Below are 18,858 nucleotides of genomic sequence, written 5' to 3' on the forward strand. Positions count from 1 at the left end.
ATATTTTATATAGTTTTGAAGATAATAATAATTTTAATTTATTTACATTAAAATTTAATTTTAATAAATAAAGAATATTGATTTTTTTAATTAAATTGAAAAAAAAAAAAAATAAAAAAACTAATTTATATATATACTCTTCATTTATTATTTTTTTTAAATCATTCGATTTTTTTATTATATATATATCAAATACTAATACTATCTACTTCTCCAAATATAGTACTGACCAATTCTATACTTTTGGTGATTTTATTTGAAACCTGAGATGACACATTTCTTTGAAGCTTTTTTAAATAAGCTTTCAAAATGATGGATAAGCTGAGAGTTGACAGATTATTTGAAGAAATAACATCCCTTTGAAAAGTCAATGGTTGCCAATTACGTTAAGTGCATCTACAAGAAAGTTTTTTTGAATTTCGATGCAACTATCTCTATTGGCAAATGCTTGTATTTAAATTTTTTAATGTTTGTATTTAAATTTTTCAATTTTTTTTTTAATTTTAAAATTATTGTATGTTTGTTCACAGCCACAACCATCAAATTCATTAATATCTAAAAAAAAGCAATTAGCATTTAATTATATAAAATTATAAATAAAATAAAAATTTTTATTAAATTTAATTTTAAAATAAAAAAAATAAAAAAATTAATTTATTTATAAAAAAAAAATAAAAACTAAAATTTTTATCTTTTTATTTTTTTAAAAAAAAAAATAATTTATTTTTATAAATTATTAAAATATATATATAAATAAAAAATATATCAATATATTAATATATTAATATAAAATATATTTTTTATTTATTAATTTAAGTTGATATTTTATTATAATCACCGGAAAGATAAATCCGGTAAAAACGAATACACAATACAAATAAAAAACTCCCAACAAGTTTTTTAAAACACAAACCAAAACACAATAACACAAAAACAAATAAAAACTTACTGAAAAGTTTAAATATTTGTATACCAAATGAAAACACAAACCAAATTATATATAACACAACAAAAATAAAAAACTCTCAACAAGTTTTTTATTGAAGAAAAAATAAAGCTGAGCATCTGCTAGGCTATTGAATTCCTGATAGCTTTATATTTCTTAATTAATATTTTTTTAAAATTTTTTTTATATGCAGCAATGAAATGTAAATATTTTATGGGAATAACTAAACAGTTCTAGCTATTTTTTAATTAATTTTTTTATAAAAAAGAAAAATTGTGTGTGGTGGGGTTTTAATTTAATTTTTTTAAAAAAAAATTTTTTTTTTTTTTTTTTTTTTTTTTCCAATCATTCTTTATAATTTCAAAATAACAGAAACAAATAATAATAATTAAAAAAAAAACTATTAAAAAAAAAAAAAAACTTATTAAAGGTGGATTATATGGATGAGCCATTAAAAGCAACACAAGCTTACCTCCAATCGGGTTAGAAATTAAAAGAGATTATTGGACACAGTGATTGGTATGAAAAATATAGAAGCTTTAGAAAGTAGCCCACAAGAGATACTGCAGCCACTCCAGCCACAGTTGATATGTGTAAAATATTAAAAGAATTGAATAGACTAACTGGTAAACTTGTAAAAGAAGGTTTCCATTTTATACTAATTCAAACAACAAAAAGAACAATTTTCAATCAACCAATAAATAAACAATAAAATAAATAGATTAAATAGATTAAAATTTTTATCTAAAAATTTAAATAAATATAAAATTTTTTTTTATTTTTTATCTAGAAATTTTATTTTTTTTTTTAAAAATTTTAATAGGGATGTGTGTTTCCTTTTATGATTAAAATGTAAAAAAAGGAATACCTAATTAAGTTCTAATCTTTATATTTACTAAAGGAAATTAAAAATTCTTTATTTTAATTCAAAAATTTTAAATATTTACAAATTTTTTTTTTTTTTTTTTTTTTTTTTTTTTTTTAAATTTATTAATTTATTAGGGGAAGGGATTTTATTAAAAAATACATATTAAGTAAATAATTATATTTAAAGAATATAATATATTCCACACAATCATATTATAACCATTGCGCTCAAAATTATTTCCTAACTACAACCACAATCATTTTTTAATAAAATGCATAATATCTTCAACCACCACAATATACCTTTGATGGATCATCTAAATCATTATACAACAATTCACAAAAAAATAAATAAATACCAGGTTATTCTACACAAGAACAAAAACACAAAGAAGGACGTTTTTAATGATGGTAGCTATATTGGTAGTTGCAGCAGTAACTTATATTTCAAATGGTGTGTTAAGAGCAAAGGATTAAAGTATGGTACTTAGGTTCTAATGTTATCCCGATAATACAAGAATTAGTATGGATAGTAATCAAAAGGTCTATAATTCAAGCATAAAAATAACTAAAGAAACCAGAGGTTATCAATAAAGTAAGAGTATTGAATCAAGGAAATGTGTTATTCAAATAGGGATTTGATACAGCACTGCTTTCGGAATAATAAAGTTAAATCAACATGATCAATTATCTCAACAAAAATAAAAAAAATAATATAGATGGTTAGTGTTGGAGGAAGCTTATTTTGTCTTTAGTCAAAGTGGAGTTGTGTAATGTATTCATATACATTTTAGAATTAAATATTAGAGTTATAATTATATATTTAAAAAATTAAATATTAAAAATAAAATAATTTAAAATATTTAAAAAATTAAAAAATAGTTTTTGGTTTGTAATATAGATAGGAATATATTAAGCAAATAATAGGTTATAAAAATATGTATTTATTTATGTTATGATAAAATCGTTTATTTTTGAATTATTTATTTTTATTTTTTTAAATTTTTAATATAGTATTTTGATCTTTATTTACTAAAACTAGTCTTCTTTAATTGGTTGTTGAATCTATTAAGATTCTTCATTATAAAACTTGGCATTACGACTGAGTAAATCCGCAGCTATATTTTCCCCTCGATATGATCTAATTCATCCTTATTAAATCTAAACTATTTATTTTTAACCATCTAATTAATCTTTTTAGAGTCTCTTGTTTAGTTTGAGCGTGCAAAATAAAGATGATCCCACTATACAATAAATTTTTTACCTAATAATATTTCTTCAACACATTTATATAATACAACTTACAGTGCCCAAATATATGTAGACCCCAACTTTTATTAAATTATTATTCTAAATAAGTTGTAAAAAGAGAAATTATTTATTTTTGATAATTAATTAAAAATATCAACCATTATTTGAAAAATTAAATCGAATAATGATTGTTTCTTTAAGAATAAATTATACTTTCCTTAAAGTGGACTTTTAGATTGAAAAAAAAAAATTTATAAATTTAAACTATTATTATAAAATCTATTATAATGTTAAAAAATTTTTATTATAATTTTTATAAATGTTGTTCGCAATTTCTTATTCTTTTTTTATGAGTGTGGTAAATTTCATTTTTTTTAATTAAATTATATTTTTTTCTTTTTTTTATTAAAATTTTTTTAATTTTTTTTTTTGTGGTGTGTGGGGGAAATTTTTTTTTTTTTTTTTTCGTTTTATCAATATTCAAATAATTCATAATTCTTTTCTTTATAAATTATATTAGTCAAACAAACAAAAAGGTAATTATATATAAATATATAATATGTGAAAAAATAAATACTAATTTTATTTTTTTTTTTATTTTTTCATCTTTTTCTTTGCATTTTTTTTTTTTAAAAAATCAAATATTATTATTTGTTTTTTTGTAAATAGTTTCTTTTATTTTTATTTAAATAATAATTAAAAAAATGGGATATTATATAGTAACTTTTATCCTTTTTGTTGTTTTCTTGAACGGATCCTCCTCTTATCACCTCAACAACATCTTACCTCCTCTTCAGCATCAGAATTCATCATCATTGTTTGCCCCTCATTATCAGCATTCATGTTGCCCCGAATCATTATCAGCATTCATCTTACCTCCTCTTCAGCATCAGAATTCATCATCATTGTTTTCTCCTCATTATCAGCATTCATCTTGCCCCGAATCATCATCATTATCAGAATCATTATCAGCATTCATTATCAGTATTCATCTTGCCCCGAATCATCAGTATTCATCTTGCACCGAATCATTGTCATCATTGTCATTATCACCATCATCAGCATTAATCATCATGATCATTGTCAACATCATGATCATCATCAGCCTCATCAGCATCATTGATCATCATAATGAGCATTCATCATTAGCATTCATCACCAGCATCCACAGCATTCATGATCATGATCATTATCTGCATCATTATCAGAATCTGCATCAACATCATCTACATCAGCATCAGCATTCATTATCAGCATAATCATCATCAGTATTCACCATTATCATTGTTTGCCCCTCATCATCAGTATTCATATTGCCCCTCATTGTTATCATCACCATCATCAGCATTCATCACCAGCATTCTTGCCCTCATCATCAGTATCAGCATTCAAGTTAGATGAAAATTTAAATAAATAGTTATAGGTTTAAAAATGAAACTAGAAAATAATAATTATTAATTTTATAAAAAAAAAATAAAAAAAAAATAATAATAATAGAATCAAAAATTAGTAAAAAAAATTAAAAAAATTTAAAAAAGATAATAATAATAGAAACAAATATTTAAGATAATATCATAGTTCAATCTATTTGATGAAAGAAATACATTTTCCCTGGCCAGGCAAATATATTGGAACATCAAATGGTTTTTAAATTTTCAGTTATAGGATACATCATTAAATTTTTAAATAAAATATAATATAATTTTTTTTTTATATATAATATGTTTGTTTTTTTACTGTTTTCCTTTTTATTAAAAATAGCTCTTCATGATATAATTTTTATTTATTGAACAAAAAATGATTATTATTGTTTGTTTTTTAAACTTTGTAAAGAAAATCATACAAAATCTTGAATTTAACGATTTTTTGAAAATGGAAAAATGTATTATAAATGTAATCAAAAACAGAGAGAGAATAAAATAAAATAAATATTATATATATTATAATATAAAAAAGTTTTTTTTATGAAATTATCTTAAATTTTATTAATTAATCAGAAGCACCACCAGTCGATTGGTTTTCATTTTCTTGAATTTTATTTAGAAGATTTGCTTTAGAGGGACTTAGTGGGTGGTATTGTGAAATAATATTTTGAATTTGTTCCTGTTGGTTTTTTAAATTATCAAATTCTGTATTTTGTTGTTGTTGGAATAATAGTTTTTGTAAAATTTCATTTTGATTCTTTTGAAGTTGGCACATTTGTTGGGATTGAATCTTTTGAATTTGTATAATTGTATTAATTGCTAAATCAAATTTATCATTATAGTTAAAATCTCCAGAAGGGGTTAAAGAAATGTTATTTGGTGTTTGATATTGTTGAACCTGTTGTTGTTGTTGTTGTTGTTGTTTTAATCTTTGTCTCCTATAATTTGGGGTTTCAATTATTGAGTTACTAGAGAATTGTTGTTGTAATGGTGGTCTTTCAATTGAGGTTGTGGTAGTTGTTGTTGTAGAGGTATATGGGGTTTTTTGATCATAATTTGTACCTGGAGTTTGTTGAAGCATTTGATGTGGGTGTAAATGGGGATGAGAGTATTGGGAGTGTAAATATTGTGGAGGTTCGGATGGAGTCGTTGGAGGTGGTTTGGTGTTTACATTGTGAAGATTATAATCCTCAGGATTAATTTGGGTTGGATCAAATCTTACAGTATAATGGTGTGGAGTTTTTAATTTTCTTACACTAGAGCTTACCTGTGCACTAGAAAGATCTCTAGATGAAACCGCTCTTGAAAAATTACTTTTGAGATTTGAAGGTGTATCCTTAAAACGATTTGTACCTGTTCCTATATTTCCTTTTGTCCCTATATCACCTGTATTACTAAAATTGTCATTATAATATGGTTCACAATTTAACATTGGTGGGTGTGGGTGGGGAGTGTTGCAAGTAGATGGTGATGGGTATTCAATTGAAAGTTGTTGTTGTTGTTGTAAATTTTGTTGTTGCTTTTGTAGTTGTTCCTGTTTTTGTTGTAAATGTTGTTGTTGGATTGAAATATTATCTTGTTCATTTTGATTGATAATTAATTGATCATTTGGTGATAATGTTTGGGATGATGGTAAGGTTGAATAAACATATCCGCTGTTGTATGGAGCACTATATAAATTTGGATCTCTGAATCTTGGTGGGATCATTGTAGTTGGAGGTTGTGGTGGATTATATCCTTGGGAGATCCATATTGGAATATCAATATTTTTATTAGGAGCCTGAGCTAATAAATTTTCTAAAATTGGGTTTGATTTCATTGGATCATGGTTATTATTTGTAAAAATAATTGGTTGAATTGATTTGCTGGATTGAACGTTATTGATATTATTGGTATTTTTATTAAAGTATTGAACCGGTTGTTGGTATGCTAATTGTTGATATGGATCATTATATGCCAATAATGCTTGTGGTGGTGGTGGTGGTGGAGGTATAGGTGGTTTTGAAGCTAAACTTCTGAATACGATTCCATCGCTTTGTTTATAAATTTTACAATGTTCTTCAATTTGCTGGAAAATATAGTTTCTTTCATCACCATTGCATTTGATACTATAGTCAACTTTTTTGTTCTTTTCTTTATAAAGGAATGATAGTTTATGTTTCTTGTCGATTTCAATGTCGATGTGGTCTGATTTCTCTATGATTCCAACGATTCTTTTATATTTGACATCAAATTTAGTTCTAAAGCCATCTGTATCATAGAAATAAATGATACGTTTATTTGTAAATAACAGGGTTCTCTTATTTTTATAAATTAAATGCGAAATGTATTTTTCATCTTTTGAAACAACTTCCATTAATGGTAAATTGATTTGATCTGCGCTAATACGTCTGAGTTTACCAGTTGTGATAATATAAGTTAAAAATAAGAAATTACCATAAGATTCTGCAGAGTCATAGGTTTCTAATGGCGAATCGCTGAATAGAGGTCTTGGGAATCTGATTCTCTTTCGTTCAATATTTAGTTGCGTGGAGTTTTTGATACCTTCGGATACTTTACTAACGAAATCGAAACCAGCGGCAACTGGTTTTAATACTAAACCAGCAGTACCTTTACCAATTCCTTTGAATACACCTTTTGCACCTTGTTCTTTACCACCTTCATATGGAAGACGTACAAAACCAGAAAAACCACGATATACAGCAGTTTTGGCAGCTCTACCACCCAAAATTAAACCCTGCATGAAATTGTTTGGTGACTCGCCAATGATGTATTGTCTCTCTAATATGAATCTTTGATCCATTGACATAGTCGAAAGAGCTTTACCAGCACTACTAGTGAATTTAGCACCACTATCAAATAAACCATATACAGAGTGTTTGGCTAAACTTTTAGAACCTTGGCTAAAGCTTGAGGCAAAGCTATTACCGACTACACCTTTACCCATACCGACAAAGAACTCCTTGAAACCAATTCCAAAGTTTTTAACTAGCCCTACTGGGTTACCAAACAAATTGAATGCGCCCAGTATTTTATAAACCTCGGATAAAGTTTCACTAAAGTAATGATTGAAAATTGGAGCCAATAACTCTTCATTTGAACCAAATGCGTGCGATAATGAGAAACCATTTAAAAATATATGTGCATGTTGGAAACTAACAATTACAAAACCGATTCTTCTGAATGCTCTTACCATTGGTGCTTGCTCTAAAGATGTAATCGATCCAGATTTATTTGATAAATCAAATGTTAAAAACATTGAAATTGGTTCTATATCTAACGATTCAAAATACATTTTCTTTCCATAAATTGAAGGTAAAGCTCTTGAAATCATTTCATCAATAAATCCTTCACCTATATCATCTGCATACATTGGTGTTAACATATCCATATTATGAAGTGTACTTTTAGTTTTTTTGTTACCTGTCCAAAATGAAAAATCTAAAAAAAAAATTATAATTTAATTAATATATATGTAAATTTTTTTTTACAATTTATATCTATTTATAATAATTATTTCTTTTACTAACCTAAACTATTAAAAAATTCTAATAAAACATATAAAAATTTTTCTTCCACCTTTATATTTAATTCTTGCATTTTTAATGAAACATGGTGGTAATAGTCAATGTTTTTCATCTTCATTGATCTTACAATTCTAACTTGAAGAAATGGTTGATTTGGTAAGAGATTTTCGGCAAATAGTAAAACGGGGTGGGAATACGGGGTAATCTTTGACAATTGATTATCAACTTGAATATTTGTTAGTTTCATTTCTAGTTTTTGGAGGAAGTTAGAGATAAAATATTCGCATAGAACGTCATGAATTGAAACATAAAGTAATTCTGTTGGATTTGAGTTAATAATTGAAATACCAATACCAGTTAAATGGATTCTAAATGATTGTCTAAGATTTTCCTCTTCATATTTGCTAATTTGTAAACCTATTTTATCATTTAGCGTTAAAACTCTTGTGGATTCGTCTGCTTCTACTGTGGCTTTAATGGTAATGGCTCCTTCAGGTCTTGAGTTATCATTAAACTCCATTGGCTTGAATGTTTTGATTTTATCGACTTTGTATGTAGCTTTTTCCGTTTGAGTATCTGATACATTGACAGTAACCTCTAATTCATGTTCTTCCAATGGTAAATCCCAACAATATGGCAATGAGTGATGTGGTTCCACTGAAATTGATTTTCCAACTTTCTTTTGTGAAACATTGATCTGATAGTTTGTATTATTCATAATACGATATGGTGAATCTTTTAACTCTGATATAATTACCAACACAGTTGCTACCTCTAAACAAGTTTTGATTCTAATGTATGGTGTGCAATGGATTTCTGGTTCTTTTTCAGAGTTGTTGTAAACTTGGAATGTAAAATCTGAGAAAGTTTGGATTGAAAATGGTGGGGACCAATCAAATTCTGAATAATCTAATTTGAAACGAAGTGTTTTTTGTTTACTTTCACTGTCACGATTGTCAACAAAATAATAAAATGGCACTGATTGAGATGGTGCAATTCTAATTAGTGTAGATTCTGTATTTGGACCACATTGTTGGATTAATATAGTGTGGGAAAATAGATTATGAAAAACAAATCTTGGTGTAAAAACAACTACTTTTGTCTTTAAATTTGGTGCTAAATCTACTGATAGACCCAAGTGATAGTGGCGAGTTTGTTTCTTCTCTACAGTTGACACAACAATGTCACCCCTATCACCAATTGCAGCAATAGAAAATTTATGTGACCAGTTTGAGCTACCAACACGAATACGTAAACTGTTCTCCATATCTTTAAGACGCTTGAATGAGTATAGAATTGGTGACTCTTTTTCCAACTGATATGAATACCAGTTTTCAGCAGGTACAATTATTGGTTCATTTGGTTTGGTGAGCTCACTAAAATGGTTGAAATTGGTTTGGCTTTCTGTATAGTCTTTTGAATGATAACTCTTTTTACAAAATATATTTAATGCAGACTTGTTATAGATCCAATATTGATTGTAAAATACAATCTTTTTTTCACCTTTGTAAGAAATAAATTCGATATTTAAATGAAGAAAGTCTACTTTGAGGTTATTACTATCTGAAATGGTTATAACACTAATTTGGTGATTATCTTCTTTTTCAACGATTGATTTTACTTCACTCCATTCACAATTGTCAAATGAGCCATCTTTATTTGCTATTCTAACCTGAATCTTGAATTTATCCAATAATGGTATTTCATATACTTGAGTTTTTTCAAGATCTTGAACAGTTGCTTGGGACTCTCTCTTTAGTAATGGGATGTTTTCTATTGGTGTTCTTAATTTGAATTGAATTGGGTATGGTAATAAATTCTTTACCTTCAACATGTGGCATAGTTTGATAATTGCACATTCATTCTTGTGGAAAACAAAACCTTTGATATAGTAAATCTTTTCACCGTTCTTTAATATGCAGCTGTATTTATCTTCGCCATCGATAATGTTGTTAATATCCAATGTCTCGGTACTCCATTTATATTGGTCTCCTGATGGTTTAAACTTGATCAATACATTTTTCATTCTATTGATTGGTAACGGTGCTCTCGCTTGACCGACTTGAATTGTAGTAGTGTAATTTGGCATTTGAGTGTCACCGAATCCTGAGGTAACTGTAGCAATATCAATTGGGAATGATGTTGTATTCTTGAGAACTATTGGGAATTGTATGGTAATTAATTTAGTGCCACGTTTAATACCGACATTTGCAAATAGTTTGGTTTCGGTGGTGCTATCCAAGTACACTTGATAATCATAAACTTTGATTTTATCTAATGGAATTGATATTGATTTTTCTACACCTAACAATTCAACAGCTAATACTAATTGGCTAAAAGTTTCTAAATTAATTTGAACATCTGGTAAAAATTTAATTGGTGTACAATCACCAGAGTCCAATTCAAAGAAAAGACCATAGTTTTCAATGTTAATAACACGTACTGGGCCTTCTGTTTTATAATTAACACCCATTACTGGTTTGCCATCTTCAGTTTCTAAACGATATCTTAGTCTTGAACCGGTTCTATTTCGTACAAAGAATGGTGAATATGAGGTCTTTGTATTGTTCTTCTCTTTGATTCTTTTAATTTGACCAATTAGAGAATGTCTATTATGAGGGTTTTTATGAGATGCTTTCTTGTCATCTTGTGGAGCACAAATTAAAGTGAAAGGATAACCAAATTCTTTGCTATATGTTCTAAGGAATAGACTGATGTTATCCATTAGTGGTATTGTAAAATTGATATTAAGCAAATCTGTAGAAAATAAATCAATGGACAATTCTTTACCAAGAGTCATCATTGACTTAAATAACCATGGCTCGATGAATGGTTCCCAATATGCAATACGATTGTTAAAATAGTTCATTTGAATAACAGAGTCAAATTCGACTTCGATTCTAGTTGTCTTTAAAACTGCCTTCAAGAAACCATAAGTTAATTTTGTATTGAAAATTGGAGTATTCATTTTATGTTTACTGAGGTCATCCATAATTATGATATTTAAATTCTTTATGCTAATTGCAATTTGAGAGAATTGGATTTTGGTTATTGTGCCATTATTTTTCTTTATATCGTTTTCATATTCGTTACGTTGTTTACCACTGCTACCTTGGTTTTCATTCTTGATATTTAAATTATTGCTTTGTGGTTTATTATTTCGAGACTGAGGTGCTGATAAAGGAGCAGTTGATAAGCTTGAATTTGTTTCTTCATCTGATGATTGTTCAAATTCATTTTCTGAATCATATTCTCTAATTGGTTTTGGCGAAAATGTATTTTCATATTTTTCTGATATTCTACTTTGATGAGCTCTTAACATTTCAACTGATCTGGTTTTGATTTGATAAAATTGATTTTTATTTTTTTCATTTGTATTAATATGATTGGTTTTTAAGCTTGAACCTGAATGTCTAATGTTAATTGGTATTGGTAAATCACTTGAAATTGATTGAGATCTTGAATTTTTTATTTCAATATTTTCATTTGTAATATCTTTAGATTTTGAACTGCTATAAATTATGTTTGAAAGACACTCGTAGATATCCAATAGATATCTGTAAGATTTACCAGAGAATACTAATGTTAGGTCATTAAGCTCGCAGAAATAAAATTGATTACCCTCTGGTACCATGCAAATTTGAACATTTGTTTTGAATGTTTCTAAAAATAATTTAGATGATTTCTTTAAATCTCTCCATAGATAATGTGTGGTATTCTTCTGTGCACCTAAATCACGGTTACTACTGGTAAGCAATGATAAGGATGGATTTGAAACAGAAGTTAATGGATTCTTTGATCTTGAACCAATAAGACCTTTAATACAGTTGTATTCCAATACAATTTTCATTAAACCTTCAGAACCAAATTGAGAGTTTATAGAGAGAGATGAATTCATTAACAATACCAATTCACTTTTGCTATTAAGGTCACCCATCATGATATTTGCATTCTTGGCAACAACTTCAATATTTAAAAAGATTTTCCAGTCCTTGTTTAACTGAGCCTGTGCTTGTTGTTGAGCTTGTTGTTGAGCGGCAGATATTGAATGCCTACGACGTGATTGACTTGATGATTCACCGCTACTAAATGAAGTTGTTTCAGATGGCTCTTGAATATTTACTTGTTTTGGTGGTGGTGGTGGAGGTTGGATTGAAGATGTAGCTGCCATAGAATTGATGTAATCTGGATCCATAATTGGTGATAAAAATGTAATTAATTTTGAAACCCATGGTAAGTCAAAGAAAATGTTTAAATATTCGATTGTAATATTGATTCTTGTGCCGCTTCCATCAATATTCATTGATAGAATATTAAAAAATACCTCGTTAATTGATTGGTTAATAATGTTTTTAGTTGGTACATCTAATTCATATGGTGTGATACTGATCATCTCTTGGAAACCATTAGGAATTACAACTAATTTGTTTTTATCTCTTACACTAATATGGGTTGTTTTGATGAGAAAATCAGAGTCACCATTATTCCAAACCTGACACATAATAATTGGCCTATTGATTAGCATTGAAAAGAATCTTGTATCATTGGTATTCTCGTCCTCTAAGTTTAATTCAACAAAATCTTTAAATTCTAAACGGATATCCAAGAGCTTGTTCAATCTTTCTACAGTGTAAGTGGATGATGGAGGTGGACCTGGCACGACTGATTGGTTAATATTTTGATTGTAGATATTATAAATCAAATTATATTGATACTGTGACAACTTGAGATTGATCTTCTCCATACGTATAATAACATCTACCGATTTCTCTTTTAATGAAGTTTCAAAAGAATGAATGAATTGAATATCCATACGAACTGGGTCAGAAATAATAGGATCAATATGATCCTCATACTTGGATGCCATATTAATACCATATATCTTTACAAAGACAGAGTCAACTGTTGGATCGGTTTGGTCCAAACCCAAAATAACTTTACCAACACTACAACGAATTGCACTCTTTGATCTATTATTCTTTGGTAGAATAACTACATTGTTATCAATCTCAATTTCTAAATTGGTTAAATTCTTTTTCTTTTTTACAATTTCTATAATTGGGGACTCTTCACCTGGCTCTCTGTGTCTATATTGGCCGGTTTCCTCTTCTTTTTCTTTTTCTTTCTCTTTTTTATTTTCTTTTTTGACATCATCTTCTACAATTGCCATAACTTTAAATAAAAATGGACAATATTCTTTTAATGCTTGAGTAATATCAAAAACAAATAATCTAATCAAATTGATAGTTTGAAATAGTAGGGTGATTTGAATTTTACCAACTTGAATATTAATCAATCTGCTATAGCCCCATTCTTGAGTTTTGATGTCAGCATGGCTTACTAAATGCATTTTTACAACTGGGTTACCCGGATTGTTGCTACTGTGTGGTTTTTGAGTGATTAACATATTTGGGTAAGGTCCATCCAATGAAGTGTAATCAATAAACTTCATATCTCTAACAATTAATTGGCAATCGACCAATGGCAATTGAAAAATACCATCAATTGAAATCTCTTCAAAATGGAACGAAACCAAGTCATTTTCTATGGAGCTGAGAGTTAAACCGAAGGATGGTATGTTTATTGAAATCTTTGACTTTAAATCATTTGGATCAAATTCGTTGGTCTCTAAACGTTCTGACAAGTGGTGTTTCTTGTGGGCTTGAGGTTTAGGTTGTTGGGTTTGATCAAACTGACCTATTCTACCTTGATAAAATGAACCTTCAACAGTGAGTATCGATTGTTTAGATTCATAGAAATTTGTGGTATTTGTTGCGACTGTACCAATAATTGCTATCAATGCCATAATACATTCTTTGGGGAAATTAACACGAATGAATTGGGTATTTAATTCTAATATAAAGTCAATATAATCGTAATCTAATGAATTCTTACTTATTGATTTTGCTGAAATTGAAATTGGATATTTGTTTAAACATTCGTTTCTGTTATTATTTGATGATGATGTTGTTGATGATGTTGAATTTTGAATACCACTTCTATTTAAACTTTTTGTATTGATATGATATGGAAATATAGCCAATACGGGTGTGATAGAATTTGAATCTTTAATTTCTATGGATGCAATATCAAACTCTATATTCATTTGCATAAATTTAACTAAACTTCGACATCTTATGTTCTCGATGTTCATTGATAAACAGCAACTATCCAAATAATTTAATTTCAAATTGATTGAATTACTCGAAAAGAAGAATCTAAGCAAAGTGGTCCTAATGAGTCTTTCTTTGGTACGTTTTCTTGAGTTTAAAATTGACTTGGTATCTGAGAATAATTGAAATTCGATTTCAAAGCTTTTCTTTTTTGGTTTTTTAACTTGAATTACCTCGTACATATCAGCCAACTCTTTTGACGATTTTCTATCAATGTCCATAAAGTATTCTAAAATACCGTTTTTACCAACAATCTTTGCGATTTCATAAAGCTCTTTATCTTCAACTTGAATATTAACTGTTGATAACTCTGCTTTGCATTTAATTTGTGGTAGCTTCAAGTCGTATGGTCTGGAACATAGCTCTAAAAATATATTAAAGTTGAATGGAGAAACCAAGTACTCGAAATTGCTAATCTCTGAAAAATTGCAAACTTTAATATAAATTTCATTGATTGTTAAAATAATACCATCATAGAATTGTGCATTATTAACATTAACTGAAACTTTATTCCAATCAGTGTCAGTAGAATCGAAACCCTCTTGTTCGGCTTTGGTCTCGTCAATGTCATCAGATTCTGGGTATTTAGCGCTATCTTCTATACCACCCTCTATTGCTTTACGGTGTTGTTGAACATAGTTTTTAACATAGCTTTGTTTTTCGATTGGTTCATTTATTTTATTGATTGGGCAATTGTCATTCCACCATTTTATACGATCCTTTAAAAGCTGACAATATCTTACAAAAATTTCATCGGTTTCATCTTGTTCGTTAATCTCTGAGAAATCCATCGAGTCCCATTCGCTATTGTGAGGTTGAGTTTTGAATACTAAATGTCCTAAATTGCATACCAACATTGTAGTATCTTCACGGTCATAAGACTCTGGGAAAACTAATCCAGGTACAGAGATATCCAACTTTATATCTGCAACTTTTTGGTTTCTAATTAAATGTTTTAATTCCCCAATCAAGTATTCTTGGAGAATCTTTATTTTCTTTATAAATGAATACTTTAAACGGTCAAGTGCCTCTTGATTTGCATGAGTAAAGAATGGAATCATTGTATCGACAAATGGTTTGGAGTTGATTAGATAAAATGGCTCTAATTTTAAATTGATAAAATAATCGGTGGTATCTTCTGGCGGATTTAATATTAATGAAATATCTATAAACTTCTTTTCCAAATCGAGATCGGTATTATCACTATATCCTCTAAATTTACTCTTTTCTAATATAATATTTTCAAACTTTGTATTTGGGCTACATCTATCATAGATATCTAGTGACTGAGCTGAAAACTTCATTTTAAGATTATATGCTTGTTCGATTTGTAAATTTACTTCAGTGATTTCGGCATTGGCCAATTGAACTACAGTATGATTTTCTCTCCAATCCAATATACAGGCAGATAATGTTTTGATATTTACAAAGAAATTTATTGAAATTGATGAATGTGGTTTACCAGCTAATTTTTTTAAATTAACTCTTAAATATCTCTCCAGGAAATGTAATTCTTCGTTGGTTAAAGTAATTTTATCACTATCTTTATTATTTTGATGTTGAAATCCTAACCACCCTGCTAACCACCAACCTGCTGACTCTGTAAATTGATCCAAATCTTTTCTATTTGAAACTTTTAAATCTCTTTCTGCAATAGTTCTAAATAAAATAATATCTTCATATGTAACTTTTTTTTCAATTTCTTCAATTAAATTTTGATCCAATCTGTTTAACTAAAAATAATATTAATTTTATTAATATTAATATAAAATTTAAACTTTTATTATTTTTTGTTTTTACTTACTTTTCCTTTGATATATTTTTCAGTATATAATTTAATATAACATTCACGTATTTTCTTTGAATCTTCAATTTCTTTCCAAGAAAGTTCAGTTCTTTTGCTTCTAAAATCGGAAATAATAGATCTAAATGCAAAATGCCACCATCTTCTAGCATTACCTATAACAGGTACATTGGGTCTAAACTTGTGGTATCTGAGTACTCTACGCCAATCTTGATAAAATGATAAGAGATTTAACATATCACGGTATTGAATATCCATTAAATGAAAGTCGATTTGCTTTAAGCCAATGCTAATATGAAAACTATTTACAATTGATGTGAATACACCTTCTTTATTAACACTTTCTACTGAATCTTCGGTTAGGCAGATCTTGAGAAAACCTGAAATTGGTTGCAATATATACTTGTGTTTAATTTTAGCCTTTTGTCTAGGTATTGAGTGCATTAAAAGTACATCCATGTCATCTGGTGTCACCATTCTAGTTTTACCAAATTGAGAATCCCAATAAATGGAAAAGTTGAAAATAGATGCCAATTTATATGTGATTATTTGGTCGACAATTTGACCTGGTTGCTCGTCTTGATTCTGTTTTTGTTTATTATGTGTATAATTGGTGTGAGATGAAGATGATTCTGCAGTGTTTGTATTTGTAGATGATATTGAATTTGTATCGCTGTTAATATTACTACTGTTAATACTTAGTGGAGGTATACCAGATACACTTCTACGCAGTCCTTCACTTTCGATACCACTTGACAAATCTATGCTATCTCTCCTTCTACCAGATGCAGTAGATAAATTACTGTTTGATCTTGACCTACTCATTGAAGATACTGAAGGATTTAATGGTGCACCACCTGCTGTACCTGATGTTGAAGTCGGATTTGACATGAATGGATTGTGATGGCTATCATTATCATAATTGATATCGTTATTTTGTAAATAATAATTTTTGCTTAATAATGGTACCCATTGAGAATCGGTATTTTGAAATGTAAATGACTCTAATGTTACACCGACAGAAAATATTTCTCCTGGTGATGTTTTATCATCTTGATAGCATATGTGTAAATTATTTAGTTGAATCTTTATGCATTTTAATAATTTTTTCATTAGTTTAAACTTTAAGGATTCGGCATCACTTCCCTCGGTAATTCCTTTTTGCTGCTCTTCATCGATTGTACTTTGAATCTTCTTTAAATCTTCTTTGGATATATTTGGTTTTAAGAATGCATCATCTTTAATTTCACTTTCATTGCCCGGTTGATTAGGGTCTTTTCCTTCAGCTTTCTTTTTTGACTTGTAACTACCAAAAGTTGTAATAATATCTTTAGGACCAAATAATAGAAATACTCCATCGATGTTTACTATTATTGGATCTTTTAAAAAATGGAGCCACGGTATTGTAATTACTACCCTCTTGATAACTCCACTTAATAATTGAAAAGGAATTTCGTTGGATGAAAATAACTCTTTTTTAAATTTTAAATTCTCTAAAACAATTTCACCCTTCCAAAATGGTATTGATAATTTATCTAAACCCTCAATATATGATCCTAATATTTTTTTTAATATACCTGGTAAAATTTTTGAAACCATTTTATAATTTTATTTAATGATTTTTATAATTTTTATTATTTTTTTATTATTATAATTATTTTAAATACAATTTTTTTTTATTATAATAATACAATTAATTAATTTAAATATGAACTATTATTTTATTACTTTATTTTTTTATGGGAAAAAAAATTTAAAATTTGGCCATTAAAAAAAAAAAAAAAAAAAAAAAAAAAAAAAAACTATTTATTATACATAAAAAAATTATAAATATTTAATAAATAATAATTACTATAAAATATTTAAAAAAGAGTTAATAAATGATTTATTTTATATATTTTTATATTTTATAATAATTGATTTATTTTAATTACTCACATTATTATTTAAGTATAATCTTAATCTAAACAAAAAAAGATATAAATAATAATATAAAGATTAATTTCCCTAATACTATTATTTTTATTTTTATTTTATTTCTTTTTATTCAATATTATACTATTTTTGAATTTATGTACAAATAAAAATATGATACTATTGTGTGTATCTGTGTGTCTGTGTGTATGATAAAAATGTGAGGGGTAAATGTGCTATTATTTATTATTAATTTTTATATGTGTGTGTTTATAAAATTAAAAAATTATTGTAAAATAAATTTATATATATACAAAAATATCTCTATGAATGTTTTTTTTTTTTTTTTTTTGTAAAATAAAGAAATTAATTATTTATTTTAATTGTTTTTATATCAACACATTTAACACCCCAAAAAAAATTAAATTAAACTATTGCATTATATTAATTATATTTTCATTAACTTTAAAATTGTTTAGATACATTTTAACATTAATAAATTACCATAAAAAAATTATAATTTTAAAATAATTAAAAAAAAAAAATTAAAAAAATTAAAAAAATTAAAAATATTAATTTTCAAATAAAAAAAGCGCTAAATTAAATTTAATTTCATACCACAAGCACCCCGCAGAAATGGTTTGATTAAAATAAAAGTAATAATTACAATAATGAATCAAAATTATCATTTAAAATAGTTTCTTTTTATATTTTTTTTTGAAATTTTATTTTTATAATCCTTTTATAAATATACTAAAGTGATTTTAAAATAATTCAAATAAATAGGTTTCAATTAAAATAAATATTTATTTTATTATTAATTAATATATATAATGTTATAATCAAACCTTTTGTTTATTTTTTATTAAATTTTTTAAAAGGAAACTAATTAAATATAAAATATAAATAATTAAAAATAAATGTAATAATAAAATTATAAATAAATTTTTTT

General features: G+C 26.9%; 2 protein-coding genes across 2 annotated transcripts; one reads left to right on the plus strand and one right to left on the minus strand.

The window, feature by feature from the left end:
• Positions 1–3,768: 3,768 nt before the first annotated feature.
• Positions 3,769–4,323, plus strand: DICPUDRAFT_81744 (uncharacterized protein; the record flags this gene model as incomplete). Its single annotated transcript, XM_003291005.1, has 1 exon — positions 3,769–4,323. The coding sequence occupies one exon, from the start codon at positions 3,769–3,771 to the stop codon at positions 4,321–4,323; it is 555 nt and encodes a 184-aa protein (XP_003291053.1).
• A 730-nt stretch (positions 4,324–5,053) lies between these two features.
• Positions 5,054–17,591, minus strand: DICPUDRAFT_155606 (uncharacterized protein; the record flags this gene model as incomplete). Its single annotated transcript, XM_003291015.1, has 3 exons — positions 5,054–7,929; positions 8,019–15,921; positions 15,993–17,591. The coding sequence occupies 3 exons, from the start codon at positions 17,589–17,591 to the stop codon at positions 5,054–5,056; spliced, it is 12,378 nt and encodes a 4,125-aa protein (XP_003291063.1).
• Positions 17,592–18,858: the final 1,267 nt, after the last annotated feature.

This window comes from Dictyostelium purpureum, assembly GCF_000190715.1.
Source record: "Dictyostelium purpureum unplaced genomic scaffold DICPUscaffold_255, whole genome shotgun sequence".
Lineage (NCBI taxonomy): Eukaryota > Evosea > Eumycetozoa > Dictyosteliales > Dictyosteliaceae > Dictyostelium > Dictyostelium purpureum.